General features: G+C 42.9%; 2 protein-coding genes across 6 annotated transcripts in view; one reads left to right on the top strand and one right to left on the bottom strand.

Annotated features, from left to right (window-relative positions):
- Window positions 1–20,419, bottom strand: part of Nmrk1 (nicotinamide riboside kinase 1) — a 32,691-nt gene extending 12,272 nt beyond the window's left edge. For 2 of the 5 annotated variants that reach the window (XM_034493662.2, XM_034493670.2), the window contains exons 1-8: window positions 20,269–20,418; window positions 16,197–16,260; window positions 12,780–12,870; window positions 12,456–12,504; window positions 10,840–10,987; window positions 10,620–10,691; window positions 9,808–9,914; window positions 6,710–6,793 (exon numbers count right to left, since the gene is read on the bottom strand). In XM_034493662.2, coding sequence (XP_034349553.1) covers window positions 6,710–6,793; window positions 9,808–9,914; window positions 10,620–10,691; window positions 10,840–10,987; window positions 12,456–12,504; window positions 12,780–12,870; window positions 16,197–16,225 — 580 coding nt within the window. In that variant the 5' untranslated portion in view covers window positions 16,226–16,260; window positions 20,269–20,418. Of the gene's footprint in view, window positions 1–257; window positions 1,285–2,941; window positions 5,942–6,709; window positions 6,794–9,807; window positions 9,915–10,619; window positions 10,692–10,839; window positions 10,988–12,455; window positions 12,505–12,779; window positions 12,871–16,196; window positions 16,261–20,268 lie in introns of those variants that run through there. The other 3 variants (XM_076918318.1, XM_034493676.2, XM_076918317.1) reach the window with 3 other exon arrangements.
- Window positions 18,505–25,803, top strand: part of Ostf1 (osteoclast stimulating factor 1) — a 56,835-nt gene continuing 49,536 nt past the window's right edge. The window contains exons 1-2 of the mRNA XM_034490857.2: window positions 18,505–18,525; window positions 20,297–20,729. Of these exons, the coding sequence (XP_034346748.2) occupies window positions 18,505–18,525; window positions 20,297–20,729 (454 nt within the window). The remainder of the gene's footprint in view (window positions 18,526–20,296; window positions 20,730–25,803) is intronic.

Here is a 25,803-nt window from a genome sequence, read left to right as displayed (position 1 = left end):
CATATGGCCCAGTTCTGACAGGGACTGAAGCCAAAGAAACGAGATCAGAGAGGGCCTTGAAGGCCACAGGGCAGAGTCTGAAACTTGCCCTTTAATCAAGGATAATTAAAATCAGTACTTTGAACAGCTTGGCCAAAACCATGTATGTAGCTGATAATTGGAGGCTAGGTTTTGTTTATGTTTTTTATATTGTGTATAACCCAAACACTAGTTATGAATGAATGTTAGGAATAAAGAAATAATGACCACTGACCAAATGAAGTAATGTAACAATATATTTTGTATAAATTGAGAAGATCATGGGCAATTATTTTTATAATTAATAAACAATCTTCATATTTGAATTAGAATTGCTTTACATAAATTCATAATTTTAATTCCCACGTTGAAAGAGGCACTAAGAAATTCCCCAATTCACATCTTCTGCCTGTGCTTTTCAAAGAAAGGCCTTGGTTTTATATATGATTGAAGAAACTATATGATTCTGTATTTCAGAGTGTTAGTTTCAGAAAACCAAGTAAAACATACCAAATACTTATATGGATGTGTGTGTGTGTGTGTGTGTGTGTGTGTGTGTGTATGTCACAGAGACACAGGGTATTCAACAGATACAAGAGAACCTATGGCTACAGTCACAAAGTCTCTAAGCTCTGTGGTAAACTGCTGACCCAGTCAACGTGAGACCATTACTTTGGGTAACGCTGCTGGTTGCAGGTGGGGGAAGGCATTGCTATAAGACCATTTTTCAAATTATATATTATAATCAATATGAACAAAATGAAAACTGGAAAAAAACATGCTGTGTAGTATACAAGGTTCATTTTGTAGTATTTGAGTGTATATATACACACACATAAATATACATACAAACTTGGACATGCAACTATACACACAAATGCAGAAAACACACAGCATAGCACGCATTGTTGGCCTATAGGGCAATGGTTTCCTTGTGCTACATAACAGTCAGGAAAGTTTGGCTTTTGTTCCTATAGAGAAACTGACCCTTTGTACACGAACAGTGCTGTGTCTCCTACAGAGTGAGATAAAGCCATTCTTGCTTTCATGAGAGGTTCCTGTCTGATGGCGTGGGCACACATGGCTCTGTATGTTGGGGAAACGGTGATAAAAATGAATATACAGACGAGCTGTCACTGTCCTGCAGGACATACTGCATCCCTGTTAATGTTCCTCAGAATACCCCTTCAAGTTTCCGAATCCATTCTGGGAAGACTGCACTCCATCTGTGTGGTGTTACCACAAACCTTAGAAATAAAAAGGAAACTATGCAAGTCTTATTTGATTAGATCTTCTCATCCAAAACTGTAAACCCAAGAATGTTAGTTTCACAAGGATTTTTGAGGCAAAAATTCTGCTTTGTCCACAAAGAACAACACCAAATCAAATCCTCTTGTTTTAATACTTGCATCAAATTTTAAGCCCATCTGAAGAAATTAGACACCCTTAACAGTTAATGAAGTCTCATAATGGGTTCAGGTGCTGAGAATAAGTGACTACTGAGTGTTCAGCTCTAATCAAGACACACATGGAGAGCACTACCCTGCCTTCCAAGGTTCAGAGAACACTGAAGAAGAGGGGGCAGAAGGGACTGAAGAGCCAGAATATGGGGAGGGATGTGGAGCACTCTTTTGGATTTGAAATGGCTGTTGTACCAGTGAACTCACTTCAGCTGTGGTTTTGTGGACAGGACCTGCCCAAGGTGAGGCCATCCAACACCCTATCATGATAAGGAGGGTCGGTCTCCTGAGGCCCCACTCCTCCTGAGGAACTATTTGCAGCTAATAGTGTCAGGCAAACGGTGGTATTTTCTGTAGTGGTGCAGCCATTGGTAAGTTAGTTGTCTATGCTCTGCTAAGTACTCCCTGCATATGCTCACTCAACCCTAATGAAAGTCAGTCCGGCAGAAACAATGACAAAAGAAGTTAACAACCAAAGTAAAGCAGAGAAAACTACATGAAAAATCAGAGGCCGTGTCCTGGGAAGAACGGCTCCATGGGAGTGTGAGGGTGAAGAGAGATGGTTGTGGGTGCTGGGAACGGCCAAGTTTGTGATAAACATGTGCATAATCGTCAAAAAATGGAAAATGGGAGGGCTAGATGCCAAGCATCATTCACAATTGATATGGATACTTGAGTGCAGCTAGCTGCAGTATGGTTCTTGTTTTCGAGTGTTACCTAGATGTAGGGAAGAAGTATCATACCTTCAATCCATTTCATGAAGTTGATTAATCAAGGAAGCTTAGCTGAACTGTTTGGAAATTCAAGAAAAAGCCCGATGCATTCATATTATTCAGTTTTGTTGGAGAAAACATACCTGTTCAGGTAACATATTTAATTACTGAAATAAGTAAAATGTAAAATGACTGAGCTCTCTGACCGAACAAGAAATGCTTCTGAGAACTTATTCCTAGAATGTAATGCAAAAAGAAAACCAATAGTATGCACAATGTGTGTGTGTGTGTGTGTGTGTGTGTGTGGGTGAGAGAGAGACAGAGACACACAGATACACACAGAGAGAATCAGAGATGCTGAGAAAGATGCGCACGCACACACACATCCTATGACTAGTGTCATGTCAATTTGACAGAGGCTAGAGTTACCTGAAAGGAGAAAACCTCAATTGAGAGAATGTCTCCATAAGCTCGGGCTGCAGACACTAGGGCATTTTCTTAACTAGTGATTGATGGAACAGGGCCCAGCCCATCGTGGGTGGGGCTGTTCCTGGCCTGGTGGTCCCAAGTTCTATAAGAAAAGAGTCTCAGCAACCAGTAATGAGCAAGGCAGTAAGCAGCACCCCTCCATAGCGTCTGCGTCAGCTCCTGTCTCCAAGTTCCTACCCTGCAAGAGTTCCTGTCCTCACTTCTTTTGATGATGAACTGTTATATGTAACTATGAGTAAAATAAATCTTTTCCACTCCAAGTTGCCTTTGGTATTTTATTACAGTAATAGTAACACTAACTAAGACAGACTCCAACACATATAGATTGGGGGGACTGGGTATCAATAGTAACACTTGTAACAGCAGCAAGTAACACAAAACAAATAGCAAATGGCTCAGTAATGTTATGTGAACTGGGGCAATTATGCAGATAGTTACAGTAATATTTGCTGGGTGGAAATTGCATTTCAAATTCAGTGTAGGAAAATACAAACACATGATAATACAAATCTCATTTTTCCATTTCTTATCCTTTTATCTGGTATCGGCTGCAGGACATCTTGGTTCTACACTAAAATATCAACGCCAAGTTTTAGATTTCACCCTGGGGTATAAAAAAAGAACTCAGCCTTTGATCTTCTAATGGCAGTGACACCTAGCTTCATTATATAATAACCTCTACAAAGCTGCATAAAACAACACTAAAACCCAGAAATCGTGACTGAGTTCCCAGTGTGCTCACAGCATCTTGTAAGACAGGGATTGACATGAACATGGTTATGATTTCTTCCCTTTTGCTTTGCCATAAAAATGCTTACAATCAGTGTGTTTTTATAATGAGATGAAATTAAAAACTCTTGAAAGGAACTTGGATACTCCTGGTGTCAAGATTGTATTGTTTGTTACAGCTAGATTAGGTAATGATTACATTTTGCTTCAAGCTTCAGGTTTGAATTAGGACTGAATTATATGCATAGCGTTCTATAGCCTTCCCTTCCTGGGTCATTTATGGTTGTAATAATTAAACCTTGATCTATTTTATTTACCTATCAGTTTAATTACCTTTTCATGATTACGACTATATATTCTTATAATGAAGACTGCTGGACAGAGTTATGCAAAGTAAAACCACCCAGAAGGGTTAACATCTGACACGTTAGTTAGTAAGGCTGCCCTGGCTAGCTGAGACTCAGGGCTAAAACGGGCTGTGCTGAGGATGCTTCTGGCTGAAAGAACTCGGAAAGGTAACGGATTACTATAAATAGCACAGTTACTTATTTGTGCAACAGAAGACTACCATAAATCTTGGGGGCAGGAAAAGTGAATCTGCTTCCAAGTTTTGTATCTTTTAGTATTTCTGTTATTATTATTTTACAAAAACAGAAACAAGATAGACTTGAGGTGAACACTTCTCACCGACCTCTAGAATCTAGAGTCCAGGTGCAGGCAAAGAAGGTGTGGTGTGGTGTGTGTGTGTGTGTGTGTGTGTGTGTGTGTGTGAGAGACAGAGAGAGAGAGAGAGAGAGAGAGAGAGAGAGAGAGAGAGAGAGAGAGTGAGAGAATGAGAGAGAGAGTCCCATACATGGACAGGTACTATCTTGTGGGCTTATAGCACATGCTGCTACATGCCAGCTCTTCTTGGCCCTTGTGGCAGATAAAAAAAGGACTTGAGGTAGCATGGGGAATATGACTAGAGCTCCCACTTAGACAGATATTAAGGCCAAATTTCAATATATCACTTAGTCACTAGTAGAAAACTGGGTCTAAGTCTTGGCCATTACCGAGAAAATAGATACTGGTATCCAGGGACTTAAATGCCCCCCAACCCCCACCCCCGAAGCCTCTCACTGGGATAGGAAAAGGAACGGGTCTCTCTTAAATGAGTAGTAGTTCTGGCTCAAGGTTATCATTTACGAAAGCTGAACGGCCCTGGGCTGCATTACAGGAAACCTACCTCCATTGGAGTAACATATGGCATGGTTGGGATGGAAGACTTGGTAAGGATTATTAGTTCTATTCATAAAAAGAAAATTTAACATGGTCCTAAAATTTCCTCGAAGGGCTTCCTGCCTGTGGGAAGGACAGTCCGCAACAGTCAGGCTGCCCAGGTGGCTAGGATGGTTAGTCAGAGAGGAACTGCTGAGGAAAGAGGCAATGTAATTCTTAATGGTGACTGACTGTGGCCTACAGCAGGTTTGTCTCACCCTAAACCTTGCTACATTCTTCCCTGTTGTTGAGGTCTAAGATGTTTTCTCTTGAGCCAGCTGACTGTGACATTTCATTGGTGTAAGCCACAGGTCTTTTCCTTTTTCTGAGGCAGGGTATCACTCTGTAGCCGAAGTTATCCTTGAACTCATGACTTCCAGCCTCATGTAAACTGTGTGTGACACAGGCATGCATCACCGGTTCAGTCTGGGAATCATTTTAATTGCTTCTTAAGGATTTATTTTTATAACACTGGGTGTGGTGACACACGCCTTTAATCCCAGAACTAGGGCAGCAGAATCAGGTTGGATTTCTGTGAGTTCAAGGCCAGCCTGTTCTACATAGTTCAAGGCTAGTCAAGGCTACATAGTGAGACCCTTACTTAAATATATATATATATATTTTGTTTTTTAATTTGTGTGTGCGTGTGCATGGAGGGGTGGGGGATACATAAGCATACAGGTGCTACCAGTGGCCAGAAGAAAGTGTCAGATTTCCTGGCAGCTTTAAGAAGGAAACTAAACTCTAGTCCTCTGCTAGAGCAGCAAGAGTTCTTAGCTGCTGAGTCATTCTCTAACTCCCATTTTAATTCTTATGATTCAAATCTAGCAGCAGTCAGAGCTAGAGATCTGTCCTCTGGCCACTATTTCTTCCTTCTTCTTCTGGATTTTTTTATACTTTTTCTGCTTTCTCTATAAATTTTTTTTTTTAAAAACTAGGTCTCACCTGGGGGATCCTCAACCATGATGGAGTGAGTATATGATTAAGTTCTAGCCAGTCACATGCCATCTCTCTGGCCATAGTAATAGCTTTAGCAAGTCATGTGATCCAAGAAACATCAATGTAAAAAATCTTCCCTGGATCATTTTAGCTGAGTTAAGCTGGAAAATTATTTTTGGAAAATTATATTTTTGGAAAATTATTTATTTGTTGAAGGCTTCCAGGCAGTGGTAATCCCAGCACTTGGGAGGCAGCGGCAGGTAGATCTCTGAATTAGAAGCCAGCATGGTCTACAGACTGAGTTCCAGGATGGGCAGGGATATACAGAGAAGCCCTCTTTAAAAAAACAAAACAAAACAAAACATCAAACTGAAAAACAAAATTGTTGAAGGCTGGGTATATAGCCTAGTGATACTAAGCAAAAACATTAAGGTCTGGATTTAATCCCCAGAGCCACAAAACCAAACCTGTATAAAATAAATTATTTTTTATCTAGGAAGTAGTAAAGATAACACAGGAACATCTGGCTGCCAAATTTATCCAATAACAGCAATTGTGCAAAGGGTAAACTATCATTTCATGGTGGATGCCAACAGCCTGATTTCAAAATAAACTCAATCAGAACTGTAGCAGAGCCCTGAGGACACAATTCCAGCCTCTTACTCCATCTGAGCCTAACGTCATTGACACCTCTGGATTTTCTTTGCACTGGAGCCTGATTTAGGTGGTTTTCTACATCTTTCAGAAAAGTTGTATTTGCAAAACAGAAACTTTGTGAAAATATTTAAGAGAATAAAGTAAAGGCAGAGTTCCAAATATACCAGAATCAGCATTACAGGCCCTTGGTCAGTCTCCTGCTATGAGTTTAAGTAACATTCAAACCACTAAGAGATGTAACAAAGATAAATATTTCTAAACCTAAAGCTACCTAACAAACAAAAGGATCAAGATCTAGCCAGGCACTGAATCTCTGACTCGGAGTTTTTCTCAAACAAAGTGTAAATGAATGCAGTCCTTGTGACATTTGTGCACACCATTCTTGGTATGCAATCAACTGTTGTTAATATTCTTCTTCACCATACAATTTGATAGAACAACATTTACCATTTTGCTTCTCTAACTCTTGCTTGACATCTTCAAACACTTGAGAGAAGAGGTCCTCTTCAGACCTTGTTCCATCCAGGTAAACTGAAAAGTGAGAAATAGCAGTTCAAGTGTTGACAGGCTGATTAGTAAAGGATGCTTTGGCATTTCTTTAAAACACCAATAGCTTTCACCAAAGAACCCAAGACTATGGCCTAAGGAAGGAAGGAGAGAAGAAATGAAAAGCAAAGAGAGAGGTTAAACGCTGTGCATATGGTACACACTGCGTATGTATTTCTTCTGCTTTGGGACATTCCCTCCTAGAGGGTAAAAGGAGGCTTGTAAGACTCCAAAGAAAATGAACTTATTGACTCATTGAACTCCTGAGAGTTAGAATCACAAGGACCCTTCCAGAGGTCGCATTAGCAGTAACAACTGCTGAGGCAGAAGACTCTTGCATGCCCAGACCAACCAGAAGGTTGTACAAGCAGCTGCAGGGACGCTGCTTTTGTGGGGCATTACCTTGGATAGGGAGGTAGGCTATTTGGTAATGCAACTGCCTCTGAGTCACCACGCTCCTGTCTATAACTCCAGTAACTCAATGGTTCATTAAGCCAGACGTGGGACAGTATCCTTGGCTTGTCCTTGGTGCCTTACTGTCACACAATAGCATGTCAGGAGGCCTGAAGAGGAGCAATTCCCCAACTGGAGTCAACTGGGATGTTTTTAAACTCTGTGTCAGTCTAGACTCTTATCACATACTACTGAGACCAGAAGATACATCTTTTTTTAATAAAACTCATATGAACACTTTTGGAGAAAAAGAAGTTACCTGGGTTGAAGAAAAAAGAACCCTCTAGTTATAATAAAGAAAGGATAAGGAGGTTTGAAGAGGACTTGCCTGTCGGGAAGTGTAAGTAGCTTAGCAGCAGGGGAAAGAACAGCCTGAGAGATGGTGTTTTGGAGAAAGGCTGTGCCCCTGGTGTCTGTTTAGATTTTAATCCCCCAAATCTGGAAACCACGGTGTGACTGCATTTAAACAGGATGTCTGAATTTTGTTGTGATGAAACACTCTAACCAAAAACAGCTTGGGGAAGTAAGGGTTTATTTGGCTCACACTTCTCCATCACAATTCACTTAGGAAAGTCTGGGCAGCAGGAACTCAAGGTACCCGACCCAGGAACCATAGAGGAAAGCTGCACAGGGGCTTGCTCTCTGGCTCTCTCAGCTAGACTCCCTATCCATCCCAGGCCCACCTACCTAGGGTGGAATGCTCACTATGAACCAGGCCTCCCACAGCGATCATCAGGCAAGACAATCTGCCACACATGTGGCCACAGGCTGATATGCTCTAGGCAATAACTCAACTGAGCCTCCCTCAGAAGACTCTACTGTGAAGTTGACAGCTGACATTAACTAGGACACAGGGCAAGGACAAAGCTAGGCTTGCAGTTTAGATGGAGGAAGCAAAGGGCGTAAGAGAATGTTTCTCTTATTCAGCACAGTAGCTGCTGGTGAAGGCATAACCCAGAAATAGTTCTAAGACAGACTCTGTGCCCTCTCTGCACATATCAGAACAAAGCTGTCATCCTTAGAGGCCATCAGGCTCCTTCCCCTATGGGTGAGTCCCCTTTGTTCTGAAAAACATGGCAGTTTGATTCCTCTGCCCTGTCTGAGAGACACATGCCACCGTCTGCACATGGGCACTCTCTTCCAGGAATAGCCCAGGCCCAAGTACTCATATTGCCTCCAAATCAGTAAGTAATTTGTTTGTAAGGGACCTCAATCTTATCCTTCAAAGCATATTTGTAGTCCTTCCTCCCATATCTACAACCCCTTCATGTTTCTTCTCCCCAAATAACACCTGCTGGTTCCCGGGGTGTCTGTCATCTTCAACACCTTCCCACCCCAGCTCTACTGATACCTCTGTTCAATACAGCGGCCTCTAACTCTACCCTCCAGATCTCAAGAGATCTTACTGAAAAGAGTATGCGTCAACCATGACCGCATTTCGCGCTTATGTGTAGAGAGATTCCTAGCTCTCCTCTGACAACCTATTGGCATTGGAGGGCCTGGCCCTTCCTGTATCAGGAGCAGCAGCGCATCCTTTTCTCGTTTTCGTCTACTACAAACACAACAGCCTCCCTCAGGTATTACCATGCCTCTTTGTTCCTAGGTCTTTTCTAGGTTCGTCAGGTCAGGATTGTTGCGGCCCATGCTCTGCCTCAACGCTTTGGGGCTAAGTGCTCTGGTCAAGAGAGAGAGTGGGGCTGTAGGGGCAGGAGACTCGAAGAATGGAGACAAGACAGGGTGTGATCAAGTCTCTCTTCTATCAAGTCTGTTTTTTGAAGTCTCTTTTATCGAGTCTCTCTTTTTGAAGGGAATTCTGAGGTATTTATATACACAAGCAGGAGAACACAGGTGAAAACACTTTACCACGTGCACCATACAGCTGAGGTCACTAAACAGCAAAACAAGCTATGTGGAATAAACAATATACTTATCAGAGTGTGCTTCAGCTGTTATAGGCTCTTGACAACCAAGTCTTTCATCAGGGTATATGGTTCCAGATGGCTGCAAAGTTGATCTAGCCACTTTCTACTAAAGTCGGCTCCCAACACAGGATGACAGTCATTCCTCCTAACTTAACTTTGCCCACCTCAGTCCAGCTGAACTCATATGAGTTTGGCTACAAGGAGCTTTCTCAAGGCACTTGGAGGTGGGCAGTCCTGCCAGGCGCCTAAGGTCCGTGCTTATCTGGGGAGAAGGCCTGTTTGTAAAGCTCACACTTTTATATAGTCTTTTCACCATGACATCTCAGCTGGGGAGAGTAGAGACTGGGTCTGCCTTGCTTACCTTCCATCACCATGGGCAACGTTCAGGCTCCAATGGTTCAATGAATTCAATGATTGATCTATCATTTGGAATCTGACAAGCTTGGCAAAAACTGCCAGTTGAAAAAGAAACCAGCAAGAACCAGCTGCAGAAGAGGAGAACCCGCAGAGTACCCAAGCACCTCATTAAAAATTCCTTTAGAAAAGTGATTTCTAAGTAGTCTTTTCTGTGCTGTGATGTAAAAACAAGACGCTAAAGGCCTTAAAGGGGAGAAAGGTACTTACCAATGTCCCAAGTGACGGCGTTCATCTCCTGTCTGTGCTTTAGGTACATGGGCCACACATGGCCATCGAAGTACCCTGGAGGGTCTGGAGGCTCATATACTCTCGTACTGGAAAAACATACAGGAAACAGGTTATGATTGACAAAGTAAACAGATCATTGGTTAAGAGAATGTGAAAATCATTCAGGATAAATCTAAAGAGGAATTCAGACTACTTGTTTTAGCCTCGATTGTAGTGAAAAAGGCAGCAAAAGGAATTTAGTTCCAAACCAATCCAAACCATAAGCCTGTAATTCACTATCTCATAATTATCTTTTCTCTGCCTTTTGTGTGTTATAAAAAAAATTGTGGGATAAGTACAAGAAGAAATAAGGAGAGAGATACTGACAGGCTGGCTTACTCTCCTACTCAGCTGGTGTTCTCTGCAGCTGGGGCAGAGCATGTCATGAAGGGTGAGGGACAAGGAGCTGACAGGATGCCAGCCTGTCTTCCCTGTACTTTGATGTGAATGAGAAGTAAAAGGCCTTAAGGGGGAAAGGTACTTACCAATCTCCCAGGTGACGGGGTGACGGTGTTCATTTCTTACCTGTGCTTTAGGTACATGGGCCACATGTGGCCATCCAAGTACCCTGGGGCACTGACACTGACCCCTTTTCTTAGAGAAGTTACCATATACCACCCAATGTGAGGAGCATTTATTTATAGAAAATATTTGACTTTGGGGTTAAGACTTGTTCAGTAACGGCACTTTTCTTGTTTTCCCCGTATTTCACCTTTGGAATAACAATGCACAGAGATACTTTCCAGACGTACCTTCTCCTCCTCTTACACTCTTCATATGGAACGGTCAGGAAGTAGCTTCTGTCCCATATGGTGTCCAGAGGCCTACGATGACACCATATACAGGTCACAAGGCTCTCCCTCCTCCACACCAGCATCCCTTCTCCACACTAGCATCTGTCCTCCTCCCACCCCCACATCCCTCCTCCACCCCCACATTCCTTCAAGTTGTTATTACAGTGGGGAAGCTTACTTGTAATTAAAGAGAAGGAAACCTTCAATAATTAAAATGGGAACCCCTTGAGCACTTTCCAAGGCTGCTGGTCCTGCAGAGCTTCTTGGGTTTTCCATCCAACAGGAAATGGCTGACATCATTTTTTCCATGTTAAGTGCTTCAAGCACTGAGGAAAACATAAGACACATGGAATTAATATAGCAAACTTTTTTTTTTGGGGGGGGGAGGATTGGCTCTCTGTGATAAGTATCTCCAGGGCTCTGTACAAGGCATTTGGGAGGCATATGAGTGTTAGCCTGTAACTCCATGCAATGCGTATAGGGTGATTGCTTTGTAGTGATCATATTATTGGGTCATTATCCCACTATTAAAATTCTTTGTTTACTTCAGAACTGGAGAAAAGGTGATTTGCAATTATTTGATGTTTATAGGTTCACCTGCTTGCTTTTTGGAAGTGCTGATTCACATTCTTCTAGAGTTTTTTTCTCATTGAAGTGTTACCTTTTTATTAGCAGCTTATGAGAACTCTCCAATGAATACAAACATATAATGCCTTGAGACTGTTGACATTGCTTTTCATTCTTTATAAAATGTTTTCTAACTTTTTGAATAATGGAAGAGAAGGAAAAATGAATCAAGGTTGAAATGACAAATAACAGCAAGGAATGGACATGGTCTGACACTTACTATTTGTTAAGAACTGGCACAGAACACTGAATCCTCAGACCCTCAGAGTTAAAGACAAAGAACATACATTTTAGGAGAGTCCCCTCTGTTGGTCTGCACATATACTAAGGATAGCTGTTAACTATAGAAGAGTAAGAATGCAAACTCTATTATGCTAGTCTCTCTACAGGAAAATAAATGCTTTCTGGGTGACGTTAATTCTTTGGTTTCCAAACAGAATTAGCCTGGGTCAAGAGAATGAAGTGAGTTTAAAATACATTTCAAAATTTTCTAAGTAGTGAAACAAATAAACAAGGTTCGAGGGGCTTGGCTATCAGGAAGGGAAGCTGGACTCAGGAAAGCTTAGTCTGATGCAGATGAAATGTTCTGGTGGTTGAGGCTCAAAGTATCCAGCATGGCTAGCCACATATGCCCGAGTCAGGACTGGACAGATGGATGGCAAACCTACTGTGTCTTAGCTTCTGGAAAAACATCTATCATTCCAGGTTTGAGTTTGAAATATAAATCCGTGGGAAATGTTCTATGTACTTAAATAGTTGAACAGAAATTTAAAAATATCTACAGAGGCAGGCTTAAAGTATAAAGTTATCTTTAAACATTCAGAACTTAAATTGTGTGTGTGTGTGTGTGTGTGTGTGTGTGTGTGTCTGTGTGTGTGTGGGGCACGAGTGTATGATGTGTTAGGGTGTGTGTGTGCACTGCCATAGCATACTTGTGGAGACCAGAGGGTATCTTTGTGGAGTCAGTGTTTCCTTCCACCTTTACAAAGGTTCTAGGAAATCAAACTCAGGTCATCAGGCTTGTGTGACAAGTGCTTTTACCCGTGGGGCCTTCTTGGTCTCCCTATTTAAACATTTAACATTATGTTAATAGAGAGAGAAGTTGTTTGGATTTGAAAAAAGGAAATGAATATGACCTCATAATATTCAACATGTGACTGTACTTACCATCATACTGCAAAAAACCATTTTCATCTATGTCTATCTCAGACTCTGGCTGGAAAAAAATTAAAAAAGAAATCCATCAAAACAGTATGGAGGACAAGAATGGTAAAATTATACAATTAAAAAGATAAGCCTTTAATAAATGCTTTGGAAAATGAGGAACCAGATCAAAGGTGTGGTCACTGACAGATGGTGCCATCTAGTGGGCAGGTGACACTATGGCACCAAGTTTATTCTCTGCAAAAAGCTTTTGGCTATAACTTAATTAACTTTGTCGGTGTGTGTGTGTGTGTGTTCAATAAGTTATCTAAGAAGCTTTATAGATACCTTGAAGAAGTCATCCTGAGATATTATGCTGCAATTGGGAAGATGTTTCTGCAAGTTCTTAGCCAGTGTTGTCTTCCCTCCGTTTGTCACGCTGAGCCAAGAGAAATCATGAGGTCCAAGAAGACATTAGGGGACATGAAATGTTCTTAAACAATATTTTTTAAAAAAGGATATTTAAAACAATATTTGCTGCCTGGAGAAAGTGCTCATTTTCACAGGTCATGTTTTGTTTTGGAGGTGAAATCACAGGTTTGAGAGATACCCTGTTCTCACAGTAAGAGAATTGAAGGATGGAGAGGCAAGTTACACGTAAGTGAACTGGATACTAAAACTTCAAAATACAGACCCTGTCAGGAAGCACAGTCATGTTTTGACTGTAAAAATAGCTCCAGGTTCAATATGCACACCAGAGAAGTCCTGTCTCACCTTTCTGTAGGCTTATAGAACTGCCCACGGTCACAATGATTGTTTCAACAACACAGGAAAAAGGAGGAACGGCTTATTAGAAGCCAGCCGCCCATGAACCCACATTCCCTGTGCCATGCTGCTCCCTCCCCCGCCCCCTCTCTGTGCCTGGGCCCAGGTGGAGGCCCATTGTTACCGCTCCCCTCAGGTCAGTATTTGTTGCCTCTGGCTGGACAGTGACATCTGGAGATACAGGTGCCTGACTAACTTGTGTGTCCTGTTTCCTGTTCTCCTGAATGGGAGAGGCATTTTTCTAGTTAATCTTTCTTTTCTCTTTGGGTTTTTCTTCTGAAACAGTAGTCATGCTGTCCATATTGACCCAGCTAGCCCAGGCTGCCCTTGATCTTAAAACAAATCTTTGGTCGGAACCTCCTGAAAATTGGGATTACAGTTATCAGTCACCATGCCTGGCTTCTGCTATCATTTTTGCCAAGAGGTGATTAGCTCAGGGCTCAGTCACATGCAAAGGGTCTATGAAAGAATTCAGGGCCATTGTGAAGTTGAAAGATATTACAACATCGTCACTGAATTCTAACAGGAGCTTCTTTTATTATACATAATAAACTACAACAGTGATAATACCTTGACTTGGACTTCTACAAGAACTGCACGCTGAGCCAGAGGTGGGCAGGGGAAGTATCACCGATGCTTATTATTGTTTCAAACTTACATATGCTGTTTATTAAACTGCAATGATCTATCACAAGCTCACAGATTGCTTGAAAAGGCTTTATGGTTGTTATTAGTAAGTTGATTTTCTTTGAATTCCTGTGTTTTATTTTGTGCATTTAAAGTCACCCTGAATAGAAATCAAGATTTCGCCACACACTAAATGTTCATAACATAAAAGTCCTGACTGTACATCTATTGGCAAGAATCTGTAATTAGTTCTAGGTGTGATCAACACCACAAGGTTCATTATCTAGAGAGGGATACATTCATCAAGAGTACTTGTTGTGAGGCAGGTGACTTTAATTCTAGTACTCAGGAGCCAGAGGCGGGTGAATCTTTTGTGAGTTTAAAGCCACCCTGGTCTACACAGTGAGTTCTAGGCCAGCAAGGGCTACGTAGTAAGACCCTGCCTACATTTAAAACAAAAAGAATCACAAATCACCAAAAAGATCGATCATACCAAACAATAACAACAACAAAAACCAAAGAATGCTTATTGTACATAAACTATTATGTAAATACTTTATTATATCTGCAAAGTAGAAGACATTCATTAATAAGACTGTCCATTTTAATCTTACAATGCATATGTAGGTAGGGTATGAGGCTATTACTCTATATACTGAGAACCTTCTATTCTTTAAGGAAAAATCTCTATAGATCATGTCGGAAGTCCATATTTCAAGAGGACAAACTTTGGTTTAAAAGGACGTAACTTTACTATGGTGTTTAGCAATCTGTCAAGAAAAGGTGTCATTTCTTACACTTATTCTTTAAGATCATATAATTGAATCGGTAATAAATAGAGCCCTTCCCATTGATTCAGCAGAAGCCACAGAGAGGGAAGCACTTTCTGTAGGAGTCCTGCAGGGAACGTACTGCCTGGAAAAGAGTTTCATCACAGAGCAGAGCCTGTAATCCACATTTGGAATATAGCCATCCCAGGGGTCAGAGACACCTCAGGACCCATTCCTTTCCCTTCAGCAAGCTCATAACTTCCCTCCCACAAGCCCTCCAGAATTTGACATTAGGATCTGAGGCAGAGAACAGTGAGCGGCTACAGAATGCATTTCCCTTCCTTGTTTATGAGTGAACATATAGAGCTCCCCTTTTAAAAAACCATTCAAGGTAATAAGAGGGTGCAGAAGTCCAGGAGAAAGCTAAAAACAGTGCTTATAGCTAATCAAACAAGATGAGAATACTTCTGTAACAGGGTATATCAATACCCCCATATCCCAGGTGAGGAAAGTGAGGCTTTGGAGACTGCTTACTGCTGGCGTGGGAAGCAAAGTTTACCTTTAGCAGGGGCTTTTTTTTTTTTTTTTTTTTTTTTTACACAAGTATTTATTGGACAGATGTGTGTAGGAAAGTTAGAAGATTATAGGGCAGTGATGGCCTACTATGGGAGGGTGGCACTGTGTGTGAACTGGAGGGCAGGACAAGGGTGGTCCTGCAGAATGACAAGCACAGCATTGGCTCTGGGAACCACAACAAGGCACATGGTGATGCTCAACTCACTCTTCATTTGCTTTGCCTGATGCTAGGGTTAGAACCTAGGACCTTCCATATGCAGGCAAATGTTCTGCTACCCAACAATACCCAGACCCATCTGAGTCCTAATTGATTCCTGGATGATGTGATATAATAACACAACTGAGCATCTCCCTCAAACTACATTTTTAGTATCTCAAAAGTTTTGTCAATAAGACACACATGAAGAATGACAGACACAATCTGGTAGCAAGACAAATAGTATCTTTCCAATAGCTGTTGGATGTCACATTTGCACATCAGCCTCTGGTGCCACAGGTCAGATGACTACACAACTTAGAATGCTTGTGACTGCCGGATACATGGATTCTATCACACCAGAGCAACACAAACTAGCCTAGCCAAACAGCACACCTGTTTACCCTAAGGGGGTTGGGGGAAGAGGACTGGACGTAGGGAAGTCTGTATTCCTCATGTCAAAAGATGGACATAGAAAACTGAAGGGAGTGATTTTTTTCTTACACCATGCCAGAACACCCACATAAGAAATGATAGTCACCCTCTGCCAAAGGAGTGACCAATCAGGCCTCATCGCCAGTATCAGCTCCAGAAAAAAATGGAAATACTGCCGACCCTACCTCCACCTTCCCCCGGAAACCCTGACCCTTCTCACTGGCAGCACTCTGCCTAGGACTTGGGGACTCCACAGCGTTCTCTACCATGTCCACTTGGAAAACCATCTGGACATCTGGAGCATCTCATCCAGATGTTTAGAGAGGAATTACTCACCCACCAATTCCAATGACAAATGTCTTCATAATTGGCTTTGGAAATCACGCCTTTCTAATATTTCCTAAAATACATAAAAATAAAATAAAATCAGTATCTTTAGTTGCCTACAGTTAGTCCTGAGAAGAAGTAACAGCTTATGGGGAGGGGGATCTGTGGTCTTAGGCCTACATTACCTTCACTGCCTGGCATGCCACTGTCAATAGCTGATGTCTTCTTAGAGTCTGTTAACTAATGTTAGGCCTGTGTGACCCATTTTCTTGGGTCACCTTGTGATAGGTAGTCTTAGTTACTGCCCTGACTACATCTAGAATGAACTAAAACTGAAGGAGCTGAGTACCCCTTTAAGGGAATTTTTAATCATTTGAAGTGGGAAGGCTGTCTTAATTAGGGTTTTACTGCCGTGAACAGACAAGACTTATAAAGGACAACATTTAATTGGGGCTGGCTTTACAGAGGTTCAGTCCATTATCATGAAGATGGGAGCATGGCAGCATCTAGGCAGGCACGACGCAGGCAGAGCTGAGAGTTCTACATCTTCATCTGAAGGCTGCTAGTGGAAGACTCACTTCCAGGCAGCTAGCACTAGGGTATTAAAGCCCACATCCACAGTGACACACCCACTCCAACAAAGTCACACCTCCTATAGTGCCCACTCCCTGGGCCAAACATATACAAACCATCACAGAAGACCCACTTTTAATCTGAATCTTCTGAGGTGGGAAGAAACACTTTATGTTGGCAGCCTAAATAACAATCATGGAAGAGGGAAGCTTGCTCTCTTTGCTCACTCTTGCTAGCAAGTCCTTTCTATCACTGCCATTAGAACTTCCTAGTTTGGGATTCTGGCATATACTGAAGACACGATGAGACATCCAGCCTCATGGACTGAGCAACTACTGAATTCTTCAAGCCACTCTAATAAATCTCATACGTGTATCTATGTGTGTAATGCATAAATATAATCTCACACATGTCATGTATGTGTGTGTGTGTGTAATACATATGTATTTTTTTTCCTGTAAGTTCTGTTCCTTTAGAGAACTTACACTGGTACAGTATAAATCCTCAAGCTTTGCAGAAGTGCAAATGGCCCAGACTAAAATGACATATCCTGTTCTAGAAAGCCAGACAGGATACTAGATCAATTAAGTGGACATCATCCTATCATCAGGACAGGCTATGAAGCACTTTATTACCAAGAACACAGAAAGGATGGCGCATGTGTGCTAGTTTATCAGGCTCTGATGGATAATCTGTGTCATTCTTAGTCATGTATTATTGAAGGGCCATGCATTTTGCTGTGTACAGTTAATGGAAAATATCGGTCTCCTTCCTATTTGACATATCTGTGCATACACTTCAGGATACTGCCTCAGTTACATAGGATGAAGTAATGCCTGTGGTTGAGACACTAGAAAGACTTGAAGGGTTTGTCTGTGTGGGAACTCTAGCAATTCGGAGAAAAGGCATGAGGTGGAAGAACCTATTTATAACATCCCTTGGGTAAGGGGTGGAAACAATACAAGGAAATGAAAGGCTGTGTTTTTTCTCTCAAATCAAAGCAGCATCTCCCTTACCCCCATCAGTTTGATGACCTGAATTACTTGCTGCTGCTACTAGAGTTACTTACTTACTTACTATTACAACAACAACAACAACAACAACAACAACTACTATTACTAGAGTTACTTTTTGACCTGAGCTCAATCCCCAGAACTGACATGGAAGGACAGAATCAACTGACCTCTGCACGTATGCATGGTATTCATGTGTCCACACACACACTAAATAAGTAAGTGAAAAGTTTTAAAATTCAAGCACCCCAGGTCTACATTAGTTAGCAACCTGGATCTGTCCAAAGCCGTGTTTGGGTGAATTCTGGACCTACCTCACCAGGAAGGAGCAGGTGAGGTGAGAAGGGTGGAGAACTGGGCCATGTAGACACAAGGCTGGGGCCAGGCTGAGTGGCCAGAGGAGCAGTGAGCAGCCTACTAATTCCTGGAGTTGTCCATTTCAAAAACCGTGCTGGATACACAAGGCAATTAACTCCAGGTTCAGAAATGGCACCATCAACGTCTGCATCACTCTATTCCGTTATAGTGTAGAGCCTCTTTAAAATCTGGTTTCAAAACCAAATGTTGAACAGATTGCAATCAAGAGTTGCTATGCTTCATATATGTGCTGGAGGGTTTTTGTCTCATTGTTTGTTTTAGAGGCCTTTCATCTGGCTCAGCCTGGCCTTAAAGTCTCTATGTAGTGGAAGATGAACAATTGTATACTGTATCTCTGGTCTCTACTCTCTACCATGCGAGTAGTGGGATTACAGGTATGTGTCTGTATGCTTGGCCTTGCAGCAGAGTGTGCTGTGATGCACATACAACTCGGGGCCAAGATAAACTGTACATCTTATGATGTCTCTGGAGAGCCAAACTTTTGAACTTTTCAGTCTCCAAGTCAGGGTATCCTGTCACCTTGAATCCTGTGTGATACTTATGCAGTGTCTTCTCCTCAGTAGCTAGTTATCATTTCCACAGAGAGGGAGAACAAGCTGGAAGAGGAGCAAACCTTAAATGAGTCACTTCTCTTTTTCAAATTTATTTATTATTATTATTATTTGTTAATATTATTTATATGTTGCACAGAACCTCATTATGCAGCCCAGGTTGGTCAGGAACTTGCCATCCAGCCAAGGCTGCTTCTGTGGCAAAGTTAGCTTCCTTTAAGTACTGGGACCATGGGCAAGCATGATCAAGACTGGCTCACACACAGAATTTTTAAAAATATCTTTGATTTAATCTCAGTGAAATGTTGAATCTTCTTCATAGTTGGCTTATGTTTATACTTGATCTATTCTACTTCTGAACATGGCTCACTTTGAATTCTAAAGCACAGAATGATCCCCAGTCAGCAGGCGGGAAGGAGACAGGAACTCCACCACCAAGTCTGAGGAATGCGAGAGCAAACGCATGTGCTCTTCAGATGATGAGTTCAAGGCCTATGTTTTCAGGACTTCTGTGTGATTCATTCTACAGTTACTTGGACACTCTCCCACGAACAGGACTAATTTCAACTTTGATCCCTTTTAGTAAGCAGAAATCCCCCAGGGGTAGAATTCCTGGTAAGCAAGGCCTGGGGGCATAGCCATGATAAAGTTCCTGGTAACCTTTGGCCCTTGAAGTTCAACTCACTTTTTTTTTTTTTTTTTTAGACAGCCTTCAATAGATACGTTGATATTCCATTTTATGGAGGTTCTTTTCAAAGTTGCTTTATTACATTTATATTTATGTAGTGTGCATGTGTGTGGGCAGGTGCATGCCATGGTTCTTCCACAGAACACATGTGCAGGTCGTAAGTCTACTTGTGGGAGTTCTCTTTCCATCATGTGGGTGTTGGAGATTGAACTCTGGTCATCAGGTTTGGCAGCAAGGGCGGTTGGGCCATTGTGCTGACCCTGTAGTTTCTTACATAACCAGTATTTTCATTTTTATTTCCCCTAGTATACAATAAGCGTATAATACTGAATGTGACACTGTGAGTTTACTTACGTGTGAACATAAACTCTCATGTTGGGCAACTTGTGTAAAGTACCAGCCAGTAGTATGGTTTTGGCTTTGTGGGCAACTATTCAACTCTGAAGTTGTAATAAGAAAGAGGCCACAGCCAATGCATAAGCAAATGAGCATGGTGTGTTCTAATAAAATTTTATGGGCACGGAAATCTAAGTGTCCCCTAACTTGCTACATGCCACAGAATACTATGCTTTTGTCTCAGCTATTAAAAAACGCCGAAAGCATTCTTAGAAGCCTTTATAAAGGCAGGTAGTAAGTGGGTTGGAGTTTGTTAAGCAGATGCTGCAGAAAAGACCTTTCTGCCCCGTAAGAAATCAAGACCCCGATTCTCGTGCCAGCAAATGTGTACTCTCCTACAACTAGTGGTGGCTAGTTGCTTTTTAGGAACGCGAGTCCCAACGCGGTTTCCCTAGTCGCAATCAGGTTCCCGGTACAGCACAGGAGACTCTGGAAGGTTCCCAGGCCTCGGCGTGTGTACGCAGCGGGTAGTGAGTACTCACCGAAGCGGGTTCGAATCCTCCCCGGCAGGGCCGCAGAGCAAGCCGCAAGAGGGTTTCAAGCACACCACTACCCACTGCTCACCTGGGCAGCACAACCCACCGCGTTTTCATAGCCTCCCCTAAGCAGGGCCTGGGGGCGTGGCTACCGCAAGGCTCCTCCCCCCAAAGGGGGCGGGGCTCCGGCTCTCCGGAGCAGGCTGGATCTCCGAGGCTCCGCCGGGTTCCCCGCCGCAGCCAATCAGCAGCCTGCGAGGCGCGGCCACTTCCTGGTGGGAAGGCCGAACTGTCTGCGGAGCTCGCTGGTCCGAGTGTCCCGCATCGGGTTGCGCGCGGGTCCCGAGCGGCCGCGGCCAGCGCAGGCTTGGCGCCCAGTTCCTGTCTGCGTGTGGGGCACCCGCGGCTGAGTCTAGCCGCTCCGTGTGGCGCCATGTCCAAGCCACCTCCCAAACCGGTCAAACCAGGTAAGAGTTCTTCGCGCTGCGCGTGCGGGTCTCCAGGATGCGGGACCCGGTGCCGGAGTTCCCGAGGAGCGCCCTCGGACTCTCTCCACAGTGCTCGCCAGGACGTTCTAGCGGTGTGGTGGCTGCACCTAGGTCGCGGCCACTTCCTCATATTTCGGCGTGTCGCTGTCAAGTTGGAGTTCTTGACCGGCAGGCGAACGGGAAGTGCGCTGTGGCTGGGTGGGGTTTGAGCCCGCCAGCTGCGGGGGCCCGGACCGGAGCGGGTCGGAGACCCGAGGTCTCCCGGGAGCTTTGGAGAGCTGCACGGGTGCTGCCAGCGGGACAGCCGGGCTGCAACCCTCTTGGCTCCTAGCTTTAGGCAGTGTCGCTCTGTCATGCATCTTAGTGTTTTGCTTAGGGTGACTCTGGCAAACTAAACTAGAGAGAGTACGAAGTTCCTCAAAGCAGTTTTCTTGACCGCTCTTCCTGGTTCACTATTAAAAACGTTGTTCTTAGAGTGGTTTTTTGTGACGTGGAGAAACGAGGGAATTTAAAGGGATTGTTATATTTCGGCTTGTCTAAATAAACTCGTGGGAACTTACTTCCCTTTGGATAGGGAATTAAAAGGAATCGGAGAAAATGGGAGATGAACGATTGACGAATTCCCAGCCTCCTTTTTCCAATTTCCTGAAGCTGAAACTTGAGCCATTTACCTCAACCTTTATAGCCGCTTACTCTGCTTCAGTGATTTTTTTTCCCCTTGAGTTTGTTTTTGTGTGTGTGTGTGTTTTGTTTTATTAAAGTGACAGTCACTTCATTTTCAATAGTTATCCAGTTTTCTTTCTTTTGTAGCAGTATCAAGCCCCTGAATTTGAAAATAATGCACACACATTCGTGAAATAGGCATTCTCTGTAGACGTAAATTTTGCAGGGCCGAATAGGAAGTGGCTCAGACTGGCTTTGGCTTGAGCAGAGGCTGGGCGGTGCTGACTGAGGCTGCCTTCGATGTGAAATCTGAGAAGTTTGCAATTTGCAATTTAGATGCGGATGTCTGAGGTGGCACTTTTGTAAACTTAAATGTAAGTCAGTACCTCGAGTGTCCAACTTAAGTTCTTTGATGGCTAAACAAAACTCTTGATTTTGAAGAATGTGCCAAGAATCAGGTGGGGAGGTTTTTACATTCCTCCAGACACATCAAAAGTGAAGTCAGTGTTGAGTCTGTGAGTGCTGGCAGGAGCCTGCCTTTGTGTACGTGTGATTGTGAACTTGTGTGTTCATGCACCCTTGGGTGTGGTTTAGGACTCAGCTTGTTAGTATAAGTCGAGATTTGCTCTGGGAACTAGTTTTGTTGTTTGCATCTGTGGCTTTTCTTCTCCAGCAAGCCAGAAAACACATGGCTGAACATTTTTACTATTTAGAGAGAACTCTGACTTCTTCACTGGGATTTATAAGTGAGGCCCAAACATAAATAGAGTTGCCATGAAAATCAGTTTATTTACCTAGTAACAGACAATGTGAAATATTAGTGTCAGTGGGACTTAAAGCTATGTCCTGGCTTACTTGAAAACAGAAAGCTTTATCATCATACTGTCCCACATGTACTGTGTGCTAGGCGCTGGTCTAGTCACCCATACATATTTGAATTCATTAACTAATTAGTAACACTACCAGGTCAGTATCATTTTATTCCCATTGTCCAGGGAGGGAGTAAGGCACAGCAGGTCAGCTCATCTCCTATCAGCAGTGGGGTGGTGATATATGGGTCATAGAGGAGTGCAGCTCAGATGTTTGACTCCAGGATTTGGGCTTTGCCCCTGTGTGAGGAGCCCTGAATATTTTACAGCTGGATAGGAATCTGAAAGAACCAGGTTTCTGGCCCCCAGCCAGACTGCTTCATGCTCCGCCATGCTGAGCACCCCTGGTTAGTGTACAGCAGGTGGCCTGGGCTTTCTTCCCTTGTACTCTAGTCAAGTCACTGGGATGAAAGTCTCCAAAGAAGCCTGGCATTCATGAGAACATATTTAAGTTTTTTTTTTTTTTTTTAAAGAATTTATTTATTTATTTTGTGTAAGTACACTGTAGCTGTCTTCAGACACCCATATGAGGGCATCAGATCTCATTATGGATGGTTGTAAGCCACCATGTGGTTGCTGGGATTTGAACTCATGACCTCTGGAAGAGCAGTCAGTGCTCTTAACCACTGAGCCATCTCACCAGCCCCATATTTAAGTTTTAATTTGTCACTTATCGATTTGTTGACCCCCTCTCTCTAATCCAAAATATTTCTAAACATTCAAATTATCAGAGAGAGTTGGGGGAGAAGGAAAAGAAAAAGGCTTGGGGCAGAAAGGGAAGATAGTAAGAAACGAGAAGAAAAGTAAGCTGGTAGATATACACATCATAGGCTCCTGTCAGGTTACCAAAAGAGTTGTGTGTGGAGGGGGTCCTGTGATTCTCAATCTCTTGCAGACAGATGAAAGACTAACAGTAAGGCCCATAGTGCGCAGGGAATTAACATGTGTTCTTTATTCTGGAAAATAGTTACATTAATGGCACTGAGATCTGGGACAAACGTTTCCACAGATTCTCTTCCTGTGTTGGACAAGTTTTCTGTAGCAGCGGAGTAAGACAAGATGGCTCCTAATTTAATGGGCAACACTGAGAAGACAGGAGCCAGATGAAGGGACAGAGAGGGACAGAGGTCATACTGTAAGATTCTAAAGGCATATCTAACTTATTTTTTCTGTTGCAATTTAAAAGATTCAGGATTTCTTTTGGTGCACAGTTTGTGAGTATAGTCTACCACAGCAGGAAACTCCTGGAAACAGCTGAGCACATGACATCTGTAGTCCAGAAGAAAGAAGGATGTATGCTATCACTCAGATAGCATCCTTCTTTTTATCCAGATGGAGTACTCAAACCAGGATGGTGGTACCCTTGTTTAGGGTCATTGTTCACAACTCAGTTAACCTAATCAAGGTAATCTCTCCAGGCATTCTTAAAGGTTGACTTACTCTACTAGATGATCCTCATGGGTAAATCTGGAAGTTTGTCCCCTGTGTGGTTCCATAGCCTATGTCAGGATGAAGCATCACAAATAACAAGAGACATTAAACAACACAGCATCTTTCAGGCTAAGCAGCCTGCACCCAACAAGGGACCATTGGTGGGAGGAGGTAGCCCAGGGAAGTTCTGATAGAGCTTACAAGGAGAGAGGTCCCCCATACCCCCCTCACTCCCCCCTTCCCCCCACCCGGCCTCGAGGGTTGGAGGAAAAGGAGAGCATTCAGAGTTGCCCTTTAGACATTTCTTGTTTTCTTTTCTCCATTGCCTCTGTTTCTTTTTGAGACAGTCTCACTATCTAGGCCTAGCTGGTCTGGAACTTACTGTGTTGTAGACCAGGCTTGCCTGGATGGAATACACTGAGGTCAGTCTGCCTCTGCCTCCTGGGTGCAGAGATCAAAGGGATTTACCACCCATCTTGGTTTCTGTTTTAGACATTTCTTAATGTAGGTTATATTTTAGGCCTTGCATTGGGCATTGGGAATTCCCAGCAACTGTAAGATAAAACTTAATCCTTACTTGTTTGGTCCTAACTTAGTTTATGTATCTACAATTAAGTGTCTGACTATACCCATTTAATTGTTTAATCTTGTAATAAAAAAAAAGAAAAAACAACAAAAAAATATGTATAATGGTACATATCTGTCATCCTAGTGCTCAGGAGGCTGAAGAGGAGCCTGGTCATTCAGCATGCAGCACCTAGCTTATATTTTCTACTTTAGAATATTGACAAATAATAACTGTTTAGATGAATAAACTCTCAGTTTTTTCCCCCCTGCAAATCAGTTTTTATTAGAAAAAGAAAATAGAAGCAGTTATCTTCAAAATGCCAGTCAAGTGTCAGATTGAGTTGTCTGGCTGTGGGCTGGGATATGGTTCCATTCTATTTTGTCTGTAATATGCTTGAAACATCATTCCAATCACAGTTTGAGCCTCGTGTGGCATTTTATCTTTTGTGGGATCACTTTTGGCCCCTGAAAGCTTGTCACTGAAACCCTCCACTACTCATTAGACATGGCTTGGAGACCTAGTCTTCGGTACATGGACCACCCTGCCCTTCAGATCCCTACGGCCTCTCAGTTTTTCTAGAGAGCTTTTATGTGGTTTTCAGCTACACTGGCACTGCAAGGAGGGTGGCTCTACCCAGCTGGTGAGTGTACAGGACAGAATTTTGTTCTCATGGACACCGTTTGAGAAATTCGATGAGATGGCCATGGGATAATAAACGCACTGAATGCCACGTGAACTTTGCAGCTATCTCATGTTGGACTGATTTGGTGACAGTCCACTGTAGTTGGAAACCTGATGTCTAACCTTGGCCATCTTCTTCAAATGGCTTATTGATTTTGGTGGAGAGGAGAAGAGCATAAATACTTAACGAGATCTGTGAAAATAAATCTGTGGAACTTACAAGAAACTGGCCAGGCCTCTGGGTTCTTTTGTCATTAACAGTACAAACGTAAAAAGCGTTGCTTGTGTGCTCTTAAATAAAACTTGAGAGGAAAAGAGTTCCTGTCTAAAATGGTCTCAACTACTGTGTAATCCATCCCTGCATAAATAATGAAGCACTGGTGAGAGCGATTGCTTGGCTTTCAGGTGTACAAAGTGTCTGGTTTCTCTTATAAATGTGATGCATTTACATCCAGTGGCTGAGTAAAGTCGGAGGGAAAACATTTTGAAAACTCCCTGGATGGTGATGCCATGATGTCCAGAGGGAGCAAACACCCGTGTCCTGTGTCTCTTGTATTATTCTGACTTCTTGTGAAGTAGGTCCCTATATCCTTGTGAGTGCTATGTATTGTAAATAGAGCTCAGGGTTTAACTTGGACATGTGGCTGGAGAGAGAGAGAGAGAGAGAAAGAGAGAGAGAGAGAGAGAGAGATAACGAGAACGTGTGTGCATGGACCATAGTGCAGCTATGGAGGTCAGACTGCAGCTCGCAGGGGTCTGTTCTCTCTTCTGCCACATGGATCCCAGAAATCAAACCCAGCTTGTTTGAGGTACCTTGGCTACAGGTACCTCAACCCACTGA

Source organism: Arvicanthis niloticus, chromosome 1 (assembly GCF_011762505.2).
Source record: "Arvicanthis niloticus isolate mArvNil1 chromosome 1, mArvNil1.pat.X, whole genome shotgun sequence".
NCBI classification, from domain to species: domain Eukaryota; kingdom Metazoa; phylum Chordata; class Mammalia; order Rodentia; family Muridae; genus Arvicanthis; species Arvicanthis niloticus.
This window is presented reverse-complemented; position numbering and strand designations above follow the sequence as displayed.